Genomic DNA, 17234 nt, shown 5'->3' with positions numbered 1-17234 from the left:
TTCACAAAGACGGACGCCCCTATTACAAAACCTACCTATTGTATTTATTGTTAATTTGTTCTCGTCCTGAATATGCATGAAATATTTGCCACTGGAGTTAAGCAACCAACAATCAATCAATCAATTAAACTATTGTGTGTTGACTGTATGCATGATCTTCCTTCAACCCATACCAATAACCATTAAAGCTCTTAAATAAAATATGTTTCACATTAATGCAATATCTTCTTTCAAATCTGATATACAAGTTTTCATTTGCAACCAAATGATTCTGACGGTTCTTCTATATCTGTTTTCTTTGATGATTCCACAGCTTATACTTATGAGAGCTAGGCTATAACACGATACCAGTCCATTTTGTTCAAGGTTAACCTCGTGATGGTAAGAACAAATTACTTCAATATTTACGAAGTACTTGCAACATAAATTAAATTTTACTTCTAATTATTTATATATAAAAATAAGGAGATGTGGTATGATTGACAACTATTGACAACTATCCACCAAAGTTCAACTAAATTGGATGTAAGCAATTATAGGCAACCGTACGGACTTCAACAATGAGAAATACCCATACCGTATAGTCGGTAAATAAAGGCCTCAACATGAAAACTATGAAACAATGCAATTGCGAAAACTAACGGCCTAAATCATAATAAAACATGCAGGCATGTTTCATGTATATACATGTACATTTTGCATTAAGCAATCCACATGGCATACATCATTAATCGAAGGTTTTGAAATAAACATGTTTATGATTCCTTAAAATTTAAAGTACACTCAGCAATCCTTAATTCAAAGTCTGGGTTTCAGTTTCCCACATCTTCGACTGTAACAGTGTGGCTCTTCTCACTTTCTCATGACATGCTCTTTCTTGCTTGGCCTTTGCTGTAAAATTCATTACAAGATCAACCGAGGATCATGTTTTAGGTTTCCATGTGAATCCATCTATTCTATTTATTTATGACACTAGCATGCTGCCTAAAAGTTCTACATGTGTAAATGTTTAATATATGCCAAGTGATCACCACCAGTCAGCGGTAAGCTCTCTGAACTACCAGAAGTTGTTTATTTGAATTGTTTGACTTTAGTAAGGGTTATTCTATTAAAACATACACCCCACCCAAGAATGGGCTAACTATGCAATAGCCGTAATACATAATTTTCGATAACATCATTCATATTGATACGTTTAGATCTTTATGTGTGCAATATTTTCCTTTTTCAAATGAAGTTTGTTGTAATATTACACCTTTGGCTCAAATATATGAACCATTATGTTACTGTTAAGAATATGCTAAACAAAAATAAAAAATAAAATTACAAAAATACTGAACTCCGAGGAAAATTCAAAAAGGAAAGTCCCTTATCAAATGGCAAAATCAAAAAACGAATGGATAACAACTGTCATATTCCTAAAATAGCGACGCCAGTAATGCGTGTTTATGTGTTTGAATGCTTAATTGTACTGTTTATAATAGCATACTTTATATATATGACGAGTTCTGTTTTTAGTAATCACTCAGTGCAATAACATGAGCATTTTGTATATTATTTTACTATTGTTATTATTTTCCAGAATAAATTCATGAAAAAGAAAAAGCAAGTTCTCAATTCAGTAAATTATATAAGACCAATGTATACATGGTATAGGCAATGTCCCATTTTGCATCAGTTTTGGGTAATGAGCGACATGTTTAACTTTAAAGCTAACCTGGCCCACAGGGTCAAGTGAGATTTTCTCATCACTTGGCGTTCGTTAACCTTTTTAACATTTCGAAATTCTTCTTGAGACCCACTGATAGATTGAAACCAATCATGGTACGAATAATCCGTATGAGGTGCTGATCAAGTGTTGCTACTTTGTTTCCGATCTGTCATCCAAGATGACCGCCAGCAGGGACTTAGTTTAATATAGGACTTTATGGTCGTGTGCAACTGCCCCCCAAGGGTGACTGGGGAATAGAAATATGGTCACCATTGGTCTTCCTCCGACCGGCGGTAAAACCCTCGCTAAAGTGTGGCGTCCGTTTGGCTGTGCGGGATGTACAAATTTGCAGCCACGTCCGGTCAGAATGGGGACGTTAAATCCGATGCCTCGTGTAAAGAGAGTGCCACGCTCTTTGCACGTTAAGAACCCTCGCAACAAGACTTTGAGGGGTCCGTAGGTGACCTGTTGCAAGGCTAAATTTCTGTCCCTATCCATTATACCCTCATTTCCCGTGGCAGTCTAAATTTCTCCGACCTTAATCCCGGACGCCCCTATTACAGAACTTACCTATTGTATTTATTGTGAACTTGTTCTCGTCCTGAAAATACATGAAATATTTGCCACTGGACGTTAAGCAACCAACAATCAATCAATCGTGTGCAACTGAGCTTTTACATTACAGAAAACTGTGGCGTGAATTGTTTTTATTTCACTTTCGAATGATTGTGTAGTTCTGAAAATCATGAATAGTAATTATTTGATATTTTGTCATTTCCTGTAACCCTCTATCTTTTACACTGTTAACACCATATGTTTTCTTTCTAACGGCAGTAAAAATTTGTGATGGACGTCTAAAACATGTGTCCTTAGCACATCTGCACGTTTGCTTAATTCTATCAAAATTGCGTCTAAACGATTTTCTTTTTATGTCTGTTTGTCTACAAAGAGTTTCAACATCGGATGCTGGAAACCATTATATCTCTCCACCCTATGTTTTAATTTATGAGAGCAGTTTGATTTGATGTTTCTTTTAAGAACTGTCCCTTTTTCTGTTACGCGTTTTCGTTTTATTGCACCCATTGTTGGCAATCTTACCAACTTTTCCCCAATATGATATATGCTTGGTGGATTTCTTGCCAGCATTTTGTAAAGATTTTGTCGGCTTTGTTATTGAAATGTATTTTTGCCTGTTCTTTTCCTCCCCCATCGCAAGGGTGACTGGGATATAGAAATATGGTCACAATTGGTCTTCCTTCGACCGGCAGTAAAACCCTCGTCAAAGTGGGGCGCCCCGTCCGTTTGGCTGAGCGGGATTACAACTTTGCAGCCTCGTCCGGTCAAAATGGGAAGTTAAATCCGTGCCACGCTCTTTGCACGTTTAGAACCCTTGTAAAAACATTAATATTGACAATAATTTTGATTATTAAATGCAATTAAAAAGTTATGTCTTTCCTCTTTTCAATATTACGTGTGTAAGTCCTACATATAAAATTTCCACTTTTTTCTGTGATTTTTATTTCCTTGAACAAGTAGGCCCATGATCATGGTACATATAGATGAAATGGGTTTTCGTATACTCTGAAAAGGTATTACACATTTGTAGCAATTAACAAGTTCCCTCCTTTCGTGGTGTGTAGTGGTAACTTAGAAAGTTTTTCAGTGGTAAACAGACCGGAGGGAAGTTTATGTTTTGAATTATCATGACTATCCCAATTTATCAAGGATGACATAACACAATACTTTACATACAAATACAAGAACAGAGTTCCAATGTCCCCCGAGTTGCACATAGTTTATCTTTCCAAGGTACAGGAGCAATAACTAAAAAATACACTTTTTTGTGTTCTTTAAAATTGTTCATAAATATCTTAGAGAAACGAATGCTTCAGATCAAATTCAATGTGATTTCCGATATAATTAATATTTCCAAGGACATAACTTGTTAAAACTATTTGATCCGCACCTATTTTCGAAAGTTATAAAAGACATTGCTGGTATAAACCTATGATATTCTTAGATCCGGACATCCGGGTAATTTCGGCAAATTATCTCCCCTTAATTGTTGTCGTTAAGGTGGAGGTATAATATTGAAGAAGTCTACCATCTATCAACCTTGTTATCAACCTCAACTTGATTGGTTGATACAACCTCAATCTGATTGGTTGATTCACAACAAGCTGAATTTTATAACCATGTTTCTGATTGGTTAATGAAAAAAATGTAAACAAATAATATATAAATAATCAACATTTAACACGCGGATGAGTGATGTCAAGAAGTATAGATTATTACATGGCATTTTTCATATCAGATCCTTTATCGGCCCTAGGTCATGATATCAGCCCAAGAGCCGTAGGCTCGAGGGCTGATATCATGAACGAGGGCCGATAAAGGGTCTGATATGATAAATGACATGTAATTATCTTTTTATCATATACTTCAACAGAAGAAATACAGACAAGAACTATTAATTAAAATTTTGTCTTTCCATGAATTTTTAGATAATAATTTACAGACAACCAAATACAAATTTCTTAACTTTAATTATTTTTATTGATATTACAAGCATTTTATTTATCTTGTCACAACAGTTATCATGAACTTAGTTTGAAAATATGCTCCTCAACCATTTTGTGAAAAGTCTTAAATCGCTTGCGGTTTTCCGCTCTGTGTTGTCGTTTTCGAACAAATTTCCGGAAATGCACGACGTTGCATGTGATAAACGTCACGGAAATTAACGGAAAGGCATGTGATAACATTCCGGAAGCAGTCAATAAAGGTTCCTTTATCAGCCCGCTGAGGAAATTCTTAGGAATCTGATCAATAAACCTAGTAATCCTTTCAAAGCCTTTTAATATTTTTAAATGTTATTGAACTGTAAAATTTTAGTAATATTTTATACAAGTATATGATAAAGGTATATATTTTATTTATGTTATGTTAGATATTTTGTTTAAGTTTAAAATAGGTATAAAGTTTATTTATGTTATGTTAAATATTTTGTTTAAGTTTAACGATGGCGATGGCGATGTGGTCAAGAAACTTTAAAGAAATGTTTTCTATCGGTTGCTTTTTACATTGTAATATATATTTTTTTCTAAATCCCGGTTTTATTATCTCATTACTCTTATGAAAAGACTCAGCAGATCTTTGTCCTTGTTTGTTGTAAGTGTTTTGGCATAGCTTCTTTCAGTTAGATATGTGTGTATATATGGACCATGCCATCTAACAACTTCATACCTATCTAACAAGTAACCTTAGTCTAAACAGACCATACCTATCTAACAACCTCAGTCTATACAGACCACACCTATCTAACAACCTCAGTCTATACAGACCATTCCTATCTAACAATCTCAGTCTATACACACCATACCAATCTAACAACCTCAGTCTATACAGACCATACCTATATAACAACCTCAGTCTATTCACACCATTCCTATCTAACAACCTCAGTCTATACAGACCATCTCTATCTAACAACCTCAGTCTATACAGACCATTTCTATCTAACAACCTCAGTCTATACAGATCATACATATCTAACAACCTCAGTCTATACACACTATATCTATATAACAACCTCAATCTATATAGACCATTCCTATCTAACAACCTCAATCTATACAGACCATTCCTATCTAACAACCTCATCATAATTACAATTTTCTTACATAAAAAATGTGCATGTATAGGTCTTTAATTTAATCTCAAGACAGTTTACACTGTAAGAAGAGGTACATAACTAATGCAAATGACATAATACATTGGTGAATAAGATAAAAAAAATAACAGAACAAAACATTTTCAATGGTGGACAATTTGTAATGTATGTGACTATGTACAATGCCTCTACAATCATGTAATTTGTCCGTTTGGTAGATGTTAACTGTAACTAGGGGAAATTTAGTCGTGGGATTTACATTGAATAAGATTGGAAACGGGGAATATGTCAAAGAGACAACAACCCGACCAAAACGTACAAAACAACTCAAGGCCACCAACGGGTCTTCAACATGCGAGAAATCCCGCAACCAGAGGAGGTCTTGAGCAGGCCCCGAAATCCTAATGTATACTAGATCAAGAAAATGGACGCCACTCTACACTTCGAAACACAGAAATGAACTAAAAGTAACAAATATATACAAGACTAACAAAGGCTATAAGTTCCTGACTTAGGACAGATGCAGATGTTTGTGAAAAGTAAGTCTACCTATATATGCTACATATAAATAGATCATAGATATTTTACTACTTTTTTATTGAAATAATAACTAACTTTAACATTACATAGAGATACCAATCCATTTCATTTTTTTTCACTAGGGGTTACAGTATTATAGTTGGGTATATATCTACTTATTAAAGTCATAACATTACCATTATTGCAGTCAAACATACAATGAAACTGATTACTATTACATAAAGTACCTAAACTTTGTTGTCAAGGAACACAACAGTGACCAGTTTCTATGGGTGATTTGAATGATAAATATTGTAGATTGTACAATAACTGGTACAAAGACCAGAACGTTTGGCATTGTTTGTTAATAGTTATGACCAAAATGATAATATTCTCAATTGTAATTTAATTTTTAAAGGATTTCTTCCTCTTTCACCATACACCCTAAAACTGGGTGTACATATTTGTAATGATAAAGCTTTTTTCTAAAATTTTCGTGCCTCCTTTCTAAGATCTTAAATTCAACACCCCAAATTTCACAAAAATATAACAGTAAAGGTTGAATTAATGATTCGATTAGCTACAGTTGCTTGTCAACAAGAATATGCAAATTGCAAACAGTGCCTATTCTGCTTGATCAACCATTTCTTTCTTTGCATCTTGACTGATAGTTTTGGGGACATAAAGTTGTGGTCATTCAAAATGTAGTTAGTTCTTGGATTTTTTAAATAAGGGTATTTCACACTGCTTTGCCCTCCGCCATGTGTGACTGCTAAAAGGTATCTCCTGAAGTTAATTCCAATTTTTAATTCATCCTTTGAAGGTAATTTCTGAAAAAAAAAAGTAAATGATTTTTTAAAGAAAAATACCAAAGTCCTGAAAATATGCATTCATGTATCAATTAATATGAAAAGCTTGGACACTGAAAAGAAAAGGAAAATTGCAAATTGAAGTTAAATTACGAATTATATCACTCTTAGATGGTGAAAAATCAATTCCTAGATTATCAACCTAATTCATAAAATTGAGAGAGGCAAGTGAATTTTTCTAAAATCAAAAATGGAAAAAGTAAAAGTGCTTATTATTGTGTCACACAGCTGATAACTTCCATTATTTCTATTAAAAAAAAACTCATAATCTGCTTATTGTACAAATTCTGTTCATTTATAAATCACCATAATCATATACATTTTTTGTTTGTTGAAGTTCATATTGACTAAAGTGTTCATCAGGAATCAAAGTTAATATATGTCTCTCCTGTATGCCTCTATATATACATATCATTTGGCTTTATTTCCCCTGGATTCCCATTTCTGTATTCCCTTCTAACATAGCTGTTATTTTGTGAGATAAATATTTTTTTAACCTCTTGATCAATTTGAAGCAAATTATACAGGACAAAACATCCACATTCCTTTGAATTATCTTGGATAGGTCCCTGAAATAAAATTATATAAAAATATTTGTAATGAAATTTTTCCAGTGAATTTTATCTTAAAACTATTCCATGACTGATGGTAAAGAAGGCATTTTCAAAAGATCTGCCTTAACAATTATAGGAAATAATAAATAAGTTTTATATACATGGTATGGTAAAATAAAAAGTCTCAAATGCTAAAAATAAATAGTTTCAGCCCATACAATGAAAATGAAGTCTTAGGTTGGCATTGTTGATCTACTTTCAGGACTTATAGAATAGAATAGAATAGAATAGAATAATTTTATTTCCCAAATTACAGGGCCTCTAAAGGGCATACAAATCAGTTACAATTGATTGACATGATTATATATATAGCGAATATGATGTTTCATAGAAATATATTAATTAAGAGAGCTTTTTCTTCTTTTTCAATAATCAAATATATTTCTCAACTTGAGAAAGATGACAACATAATTTCTGTTCTTAACCAATACAAGATATACTTACATCCTTGTATAAAAAGTTTAAATGGCATAATTTTCCAATTGCTTTAAGGAATTTTTTAACAACTGGAATTACTTCTTCCATAGACTTTCTATCATCCAGTGAATCAACAACATAAACTCTGTAAGATAATATTAATTAATGACTTATTACGTTTGAGCTCAGCTATAGCACCAATAATAAAACATGCTTACATCTTTAAGGGGAGTACTTTTATATATAGCAAACAATTTATTGAAATTACAAATTACAAAAATTACCATACCATATATATTTTTGCAAGTGGATAGGTTTATTTTGTTAAATTTTATTTAAAAATGTAGCTGTTCCTACAACAGAATATTTTGACAAATAAAACTAAAAGGAATTTGAAACAACTGAATCAAATGTATGTAACATCTATATAATTGTTAATATCTGTCTCAAGTCAAATTAGAGCAAATGGGCTTCACAAATATCAAAATGAATTCATTCTCAATAAAATAGTTAACTCAAACTTACCTTTATTCTTCAAGATTTATTTCCACAGCTACCCAATGCCAATAACTGTCAGGATAAAAATAAAAGTAAACATTATAAAAGATTTCAATATATTGTAAGATAACCTTGATATTTTTATTACAATGATGACATTCTCTAATTATCAAATAAGCATGATTTTTGTTTGTTCTATATTTGTTTACATAAGTCAGACCATTGTTTTTTTTCTTATGATTTATATGAATAAACAATAATTCAAGTACCAATTCAATTTTCAATATACAAATCTTTGGACAGAACTTGAATAGATTAAGTTTATTTTCAACCATATATGAACCTAAAATATTTCTAAGTAAGTGTACCCGTGCATTTTCTTGCATGATGAAACTTATTTTAGAACATATTTATAAATTAATGTAACAAAATATGGGTGCAGAAAAGGACCCTTATTATATTTTTTTTTTGTAGAGCCTTATTTATGGAAATAATGCCTACAGTGTCAAAATTCTGCTGTGTTGAATTCCTCAGTGGTAAATGCTATATTCAAACTTTATTTTGGGAATTTCTCGCTGCATTGAAGACCTGTTGGTGGCCTTCTGCTGTTGTCTGTTCTGTGGTCGGGTTGTTGTCTCTTTGACACATTCCCCATTTCCATTCTCAATTTTATTTACCATGACAAATTTGGAAAAAAAAAATATTCTATTCTAGAAAAAAAAGAAATAAAACAAATCGTATTTTTTGGGCAAACTCACATTTACCTGGTTGTACATTATTTAAATATAGATGTTGGCAACAAATACATTGATATCACCCAATACCATAATATTTCAGATGCGGTATTAAAAGTACAAGAAGTTAAAAAAAAATACCTGCAATGAAATGGAAAGAGGATTCTATTGGGCCAGTTTGTTCTCCCATATGCGTTGGTCAAACTTTTCCTAGATGATTCTTCCTTTTCTTCAGGGTGTTTCCTGACAGCCTCAAGTGCATAGGTAGGGATAATACAAACACTGGCATCGAATATTCTCATATTTTGTACTGTGTAGCTAGCAAAATTAATGTAACAATTAAAGCTTATTTAAAATGCTGTATAAATAAAACTATGAATTGATTTGCTAAAATGATTTGTTATTAACTGCAAAGTAAAAAAAGCTTACAATAAGGTGTAGGTGTTTGTTCATTGTTAAAGATTGTATGGTGATAAATATTCAGTTTTATGGCAGTCATTCTTTTGGGTTTGTTGTCTTTTTTATAAATCTTTGTTTATCAGGTGATCTCTATTCAAAAATACTTCAAAAGAAAAAAAAGAGTACAATTTTAAAAATATGCACAGCACTTGTGGTAGGGGTTTTCCAGAAGAAAACTAAAGGGGTCTTCCAAAGCATTATTTTCTTCCAAACGGAATATGAATAAGCCCTCACCATGTGAACAGATACAAGTATATTGATTTGATCATTAACCTGCAGAAATTTTAAAGCAAATGCCTTCATTACCACTACTACCAGAAATTTCTTTTTAATTAACCTTAGTTTTTAATGTGAGACTAAACTAATAAATTTGTCGCTGCATACAGTTATTACTGTATACAAGGAAATGTTTGTTGGGAATTAAATTTTGTTTATTATTTGGATAAAAAGGATCAACACCTAAATAATGCTTTTACAGTATACAGGCTTATTTTACATTTTCATTAATGGTCAAAAGTAAAAGCAAAACTTTTAAATTTCTCAGTTATCATACATGTATAACATGTCTGGTATTTTATCTGAAAGAAACCCTAGTGATTCACTTCTCTGCAATTTTGCCCCCTCTGGTATAGTGGTCTTATTGACAATCATACCATATATCCTTATTTTTATTCAATCTATATGTTAAATTCTTCTGATTGGTTATAAAGATTTGTTAATGTGTCTTCCTTAGCAAACTTCTAATGAAATCAAAGGGAAATTTTTGGAAATTACAAATAAAATATTTTAAAAACTGCAAACAGAAATATTTTTCAATCAATAATGTTGAACTTTTACTTGCTTGAATCAATTAAAAAAATAAATGATTAAAAGAAGGTTGTTGATTGCTGCATTTTTTTCATAAGATCTTACTTTGGATTTTTAACTTGGTCCAGTGGTAAAAAGCAGTCAAAACGAAATTGACCCTCATTGATATATCCATAGTTAAGACCAATACATCTTGCATGGGTCAAGGTATAACATTTGGTGCACCCAATCCAGTTAATGTTACCACTATCATCATCATCATCATCATCATCAGGGTTACATTCCTGCACAACACAGCCACCAAAGAACCTTGCTGTGCAAAAGTCAATGTCTACCAGAGGCAGAGTTGGCTTGTGTACATTTGGACGTCTAACATCTTGAAAATAAGAACTCAAAAGTAATGACCACAGCCAATTACAAATGATTAAAGTCCATAAACATGTATAAAACATCTAGATAGTATACTAAAGTAAATATAATACAACCTTTAATTTTCTAAAAAAAAAAAACAGTTGGTTCAAGTAATTCAAATATAAGGCTTTTTTGGTATTCCAGAATGTTAAAAAATTTGTAATTTTCATATTAAAGTTTTAAAATAATAATCTCATAGGGAAATATTCATCTATTTGTTGAAAAGTATATTATTTAAATATTCAAATCATCTTTGCAAGTAATGTTGTTTGGTTTTTTTCAATTATTTGGAGAAAATTTACACTTGCCCTAGGAAACAAGAACTAGAATACTGAATATAGATTGTTTAAGTTTTAAGACTGTATTAAAAAACAATGAAGTTTTCATAAATTTTATAAAAAAAAACTTACCTCTAACTTTCAGCAATCGCACAACATGGTTCATTTGAATGGAAGTTGCATTGAACTTTACCCACAAAACATTTAAAGTATGTGGGCTATCCCCTTCTTGGCATGGACATGGAGGCAGGCAAATATATCCATAGCGTTTAATTTCCTACCAAGTGCACCAGCCATAAACAGAATCTGTAGCAAACCTACAAAAAAGAATGATTATTCATTAAGGTGCCATGGACTACATTAACAATAAAAATTCTATTATGTCAACATTTAAAGCACTTTGTACTGTAAGATCAATGCATACTATTTAAAAACAGTACTATGTATATATTCCAAAACTGTTTAATTAAAATTTTAGAGTAGACTATATAAGAACCAGCATTAATAAAATGTGCAATATAGCTTATAAGAATTTACATGCTATTCAACAATCCATCAGTCTCAGTGAATTTTAAAGGAATAGTACTTGTATTACATAAACATTGAAATTGGTGATGTGGGAAAATCTCAAAGTATATATGCATCCTAGATTAGACCAGTGGAGGGGGATTGCAACTTTTATTTTCAACTAAATGGGATAATTCAATGCTGAGATTAAAACACTCAAAGATTTTGAATGACACTAAGATAATTACAGATTTTTCAAAGTTTCTATAATAAAAACATAAATTACCACAGTCTTGGTTTAATTTTTCTGTTTCCATAAACTCAGATCGAATTGTATGTTCTATATATCTCAATGAAGGCTGGTTGACTGGTCTATTCTTAAATGTACTGTCAGTGCTGACAGTACACATAAACTGTGTTGCCTCATCCTCTGTTTTCAGTTCATTATTATATTATCAAAAGAGTGAATTAGATATTACATTAAGATTATTGAATCTACATTTTTAAATATTAGATAACTGTATGCATAGCAGATTTGTATATCTTACAAGAAGTGAAAATACCATAAGACCAGATGAAATGCACTTTTAAAATATAATATAAAATTATCCCAATGAAATGGAAAGAGCATAGTGCCCAATTGTCTATTTGTACCATGAAAAAGATTTTTTTATAATTATACATGCATATAAGAAACCGGTTACATAACCCAAGGGTGACTGGGGAATAGAAATATGGTCACTACAGGTCTTCTTCCGACCGGCAGTAGAACCCTTGCCAAAGTGGGGCGTCCGTTTGGTTGTGCGGGATGTACAAGTACGCAGCCACGTCCGGTCAGAATGGGGACGTTAAATCCGATGCCTCGTGTAAAGAGAGTGTCACGCTCTTTGCACGTTAAGACTTTTACATAAAAAAATTTAAATTTTACAAACACAACATTCTCTTCTTGTTTTTATGTACAGTGAGAAATATCAGTATTTAGTTCAAATAACAGTGAAAACTTGTTAAATTTCAGATACCATGCACTGTGATATTATAATAGAAATGATGCTATACAGACATTTAAAAAAAAACAGTACTCAAGAGAAACTGCAAATATTATTTATATGTATTTTCAAGTCAACTGAATTTAGCCATCATATTAAGGTTTAATTTTGTAGAATTTACCTTTTATGCTTGTCAATGCCAGGTATATCATTGTAAGACATTGGTGTCATAGGCAAATTTATTAACTTGTTTGGGTCTGTACTCTGGCAAATCGTCAAGAAAGATCAAGGAACCCAGTACTTTTTCCTCTAGACTCTTCACCTAAAAGAAATAATCTTGATGTTGAAGGTTTCAATATATATATCAGTATAGTTGGAATATAATTTGCTTCACAGCACAATATTAAAAACAAATATATTTTCATATTTTTTAAGAAATTAAAGTTCTTTTAATAACAATTTCTATTACTTTCTCACTAACAAAAAAACACACAGCATTATCAACAATTACCCCCCTTATTATTGTGTACATGTGTTTCAAACATGAACACCTAAGATAATTATGTAGTCCGAGGCAATATTTACAAGGTGCCATCTGATCTTTGTTAAAAAATATCAAAACAGTACGTGATATTCTTATGAGTGAATACAAAAATCCATACCATTCTAATTTCTGTACTTGGTCCAAAAAGTTAACATAAGAATTTTAAGTTTCAAGAATTGTCAGCATATATCATATATTAAATTCTTTCTGATGTAAAACAGACTTACAGTTTGGTTTCCTTTACTTGGTCCTAGTTGATTTACTTCAAAATCACTATGAATAACGACATTAATCTGGAAATAGAAAATATAATGTGTGTGACAAGATGTTCAATTTCACAACCATTCCTATACAGTAAAATGGAATATAAGATATAAATAATACTTATTAGCCAGCTGTTTATGTAGTATTTTTTTTAATTTTTAAGAGTATAGATATTAAAATTAACTGATTTACATTTATCACAATTGCCTCTAACCATCATAGCAGAACTTACTTGTTCTTCTGGTGACTATTCATGAACTTTCAACCTTAAAAAAATAATGGTATATTTTTAAAAATAACCAGTTAATATCACTTCAATATTCACTTTAATAATAAAAATGCAGTTATAACTTTTCAGAAAGCACTTGAACGGCAGACTAAGCGAGTGCCTACTCATGTGGTGCATACTGTTGACAGTGCAAGCGTTATGTAAAGACAGTTTTGTTGACTATAAGGAACTTTTTCCCCTATGTAATTCATTTAAAAACTATGCCAAAATATAGCATCTTTAATATGAAAAGACAGTTATACAGAAAGTATAATAATTGACAGTCAGTATTATAATAATAAGATAATGTTGTGTTTACCGTTGACTGCAATAAAGTATCCTCAGTTGAAGACATAGTGCACCCCTTTCCGTTCATTCGGTCATTCATTCCACCATAGTCTTTAACCTAGTCACGTATTTTTGCATAGTCAATGATAAACTCAATATAATTCTATAATTAATAGAAAGTCCCAAACCATAGTGGTTTAGAGATCTAAATGGTTACACGGAAAATTCATGGCTGAATGGTGTCAAAGGGAACATGATGGAGTATAACTTTAATAACTCATCATATATAAAAGCCCAACAAATTAACGATCTCATTAGTGTTATAATTTACCTCTAATTATCTTAAAAATTGTATAATCTTTAAACGGAAATTTGCCCCTGTTACCATTTATATTTATCTTTGACATCAGCTCATTTGTCATCACCCTGAAAACAGAGTAAAAAAAATATATAAATTATGTAATCAAATAAGTAAAGAAATGAATTACACAGTGCACAGCTAAATGGAAACTTCCAGCACGTAAGGGAACCTTCTAAATGTGTAAGGGAACATTTCAGAATAGAATTAGGAATTGACACTGAACGATCATATAACACAAAACTATATGTAACAATCACATGTATGCAAGCTGGATAAACATGATGTTCAGGTAATTTTTTAATATATATCTTTTGTGATGTTTTTTAAAATTGAAATCAAAAACAATGCACAAGTCAAAATTACATGAAACAGTGCACAAAATTACTGTTCTGTGGAGTAATAAAAATAGAGTAGATCACTTACATTGTAATAGAAAAAATTTGTTGTACTTCTTCTGATACAGCCCCCAAGGGTGACTGGGGAATAGAAATATGGTCACCATTGGTCTTCCTCCGACCGGCGGTAAAACCCTCGCTAAAGTGGGGCGTCCGTTTGGCTGTGCGGGATGTACAAGTACGCAGCCACGTCCGGTCAGAATGGGGACGTTAAATCCGATGCCTCGTGTAGAGAGAATGCCACGCTCTTTGCACGTTAAGAACCCTTGCAACAACTCTTTGAGGGGTCCGTAGGTGACCTGTTGCAAGGCTAAATCTCTGTCCCTATCCAATATACCCTCATTTCCCGTGGCAGTCCAAATTTCTCCGACCTTAATCCCGGACGCCTCTATTACAGAACCTACCTATTGTATTTATTGTTAATTTGTTCTCGTCCTGAATATGCATGCAATATTTGCCACTGGACGTTAAGCAACCAACAATCAATCAATCAATTCTTTTGGCAGATGAGGTTGTTTTAACAGATGAGGGTCGGTTTTGTTGTTCCTCACTACTTTTGGCAGACGAGGGTCGATTCTGTGGTTCCTCAGTCCTTTTGGCAGACGAGGGTATTTTAACAGATGAGGATCGATTCTGTCGTTCTCCAGTTGTTTTGGCAGACAAGGTTGTTTTAACAGACAAAAGGTCGATATTGTTGTTCCTCATTTGTTTTGGCAGACAAGGGTTGAATCTGTTGTTCCTCACTTAATTTGGAAGATGATGGACCATTATGTAGTTCCTCAGCAGACATGGGTCCATTCTGTCTTTCCTCGGTCGTTTTAGAGGATGAGGAATTCCTATCAGATGTATCAGTTGACCTCACAGAAGAAGTTTTTTTCTGTGGAGGGTCTGGTAAAATTGGTTCTGTTTTAAAACAAAATTTACGAATAATAAATCAAATATCAGAGGAATTAATATACTAAAAAAATTTAAAAAAAAGTACAGATTTAAAGGTTGCAATATTTTTAAAAATAATTATTTGTTAGTTCTATCTTTAAATTTAATATTATTTGTCAAGTAATATGTCCAGGTTTGAAGTAATAATGTATATCGCTTTATTTTGAAGGGTGTAAAATTTCGTGATTTTCTAATAAGCATGTATCACAAAAATGTTTTTACTTAACGTGATAAAAAGTCAGTGGCTACAGTGTACACCACATCAAATCCCACATTATATATAATTTTGTGTTGTGTAATGATGTGGGTTGTTCATTTAGACCCATATATATATTGTATATGCGTCTGAAGATCACCCCAACAATGTTTGAACTGAAAATTATATCAGCACATTTTTGGTTGTTCCCTTCGTGGGGGTGATATATGTTAATTTTTAAAGTGCAACTCAATATAACATAATCAAATACAGATAATAAATTTCATTGAAAATATATCGGCCAGCCTTCAAGGGTTATGATGCACTATTCAGTTAAAAGTCAGTCATAGAAATTTAACCGCTAAATGTACATGCCATTATATGGTTCAAACAGAAATAATTTCCTCCTTATTTTTGATAATAATCAAATATAAATTTTGTTTTTACATATTCCAACACGCACTACTCTTGTCAGTATGTCTGTGCCTTTGAGGCACTGATGTCTTTTGGCTGTTTTGGCTAACAGTAGATCTGTCAGAATCTACAAAAAAAATATAGAAATTGTGCCTATGAGAAGAGGATGCTCATATTATTATTAACATATAAAATAAAAGGATATGAACATTAGTATTACCATTTTAAAAAGAACATCTCCAAGCTGAAGAACTGGCATTTAGTCTAGCGCCCCAGTTGCCTACAAATCCACGAGTACATGTACATAGTATAATGAATTAAGTAATTCAGCTCAGGTCAAACAAAAGAATATGTGCATTTCCAGTTTGTTGCCATAATGTATCTATAATTTAACTATGTTTGTGACCTTGAACTTTCACCTATGCATCCCATTCTTGTTTGCAACACACTCTACTGCTTAGGCTCATTTAGGTTTGATGCTGAAAAACATTTTATGGATTTGGCTTCCCAATGATTTTGATCTTGAGCGTACCCGACGAAGCTTAATCCATAATTGTGCATGTCATGCACACAACATTGGTATCATTATTTGAATTAAAATGAAGAACACAAATATTGCCAACTACATGTACATGTATCATCAACATCCATCAATGCATGCAAGTTCTAGACGGGACAGTATTTCCTAAATCACCTAACTGACCTGAACTTCGTTCATGAGAGGTATACTAAAGATATATGTTCATAAAAAATAATAAAAAATGTTTAATTTATCTCTACTTCATAGTCAGATTCCTAATGGACCTTACCTAGTGATTGATTGATTGGTTGTTGGTTTCTTAACGTCCAGTGGCAAATATTTCATGCATGTTCAGGATGAGAACAAATTAACAATTAATACAATAGGTAGGTTCTGTAATAGAGGCGTCCGGGATTAAGGTCGGAGAAATTTGGACTGCCACGGGAAATGAGGGTATATTTGATTGGGACCGAAATTTTGCCTTGCAACAGGTCACCTACTGGCCCCTCAAAGAGTTGTTGCAAGGGTTCTTAACGTGCAAAGAGCGTGGCACTCTCTTTACACGAGG

At 32.3% G+C, this 17234-nt stretch overlaps 1 protein-coding gene and 1 long non-coding RNA gene across 2 annotated transcripts in view; both read right to left on the bottom strand.

The window, feature by feature from the left end:
• LOC127722235 (uncharacterized) overlaps positions 1-2857 on the bottom strand; it is a 16682-nt gene extending 13825 nt beyond the window's left edge. The window contains exon 1 of the mRNA XM_052229132.1: positions 2810-2857. Within this exon, the coding sequence (XP_052085092.1) occupies positions 2810-2857 (48 nt within the window). The remainder of the gene's footprint in view (positions 1-2809) is intronic.
• Positions 2858-6611: 3754 nt separating this feature from the next.
• LOC127721194 (uncharacterized) lies at positions 6612-9346 on the bottom strand. The gene is made up of 5 exons (XR_007991071.1): positions 9174-9346; positions 8326-8370; positions 7828-7945; positions 7267-7338; positions 6612-6730 (listed from the first exon to the last, which is right to left on the bottom strand). It is a non-coding gene; the product is annotated as an uncharacterized LOC127721194 (long non-coding RNA).
• Between the last annotated feature and the right edge of the window lie 7888 nt (positions 9347-17234).

Source organism: Mytilus californianus, unplaced genomic scaffold (assembly GCF_021869535.1).
Source record: "Mytilus californianus isolate M0D057914Y unplaced genomic scaffold, xbMytCali1.0.p SCAF_12, whole genome shotgun sequence".
Taxonomy (NCBI): Eukaryota; Metazoa; Mollusca; class Bivalvia; order Mytilida; family Mytilidae; genus Mytilus; species Mytilus californianus.
Note: the sequence above shows the minus strand (reverse complement) of the source record. Positions and strands in the feature narration are given on the sequence as shown.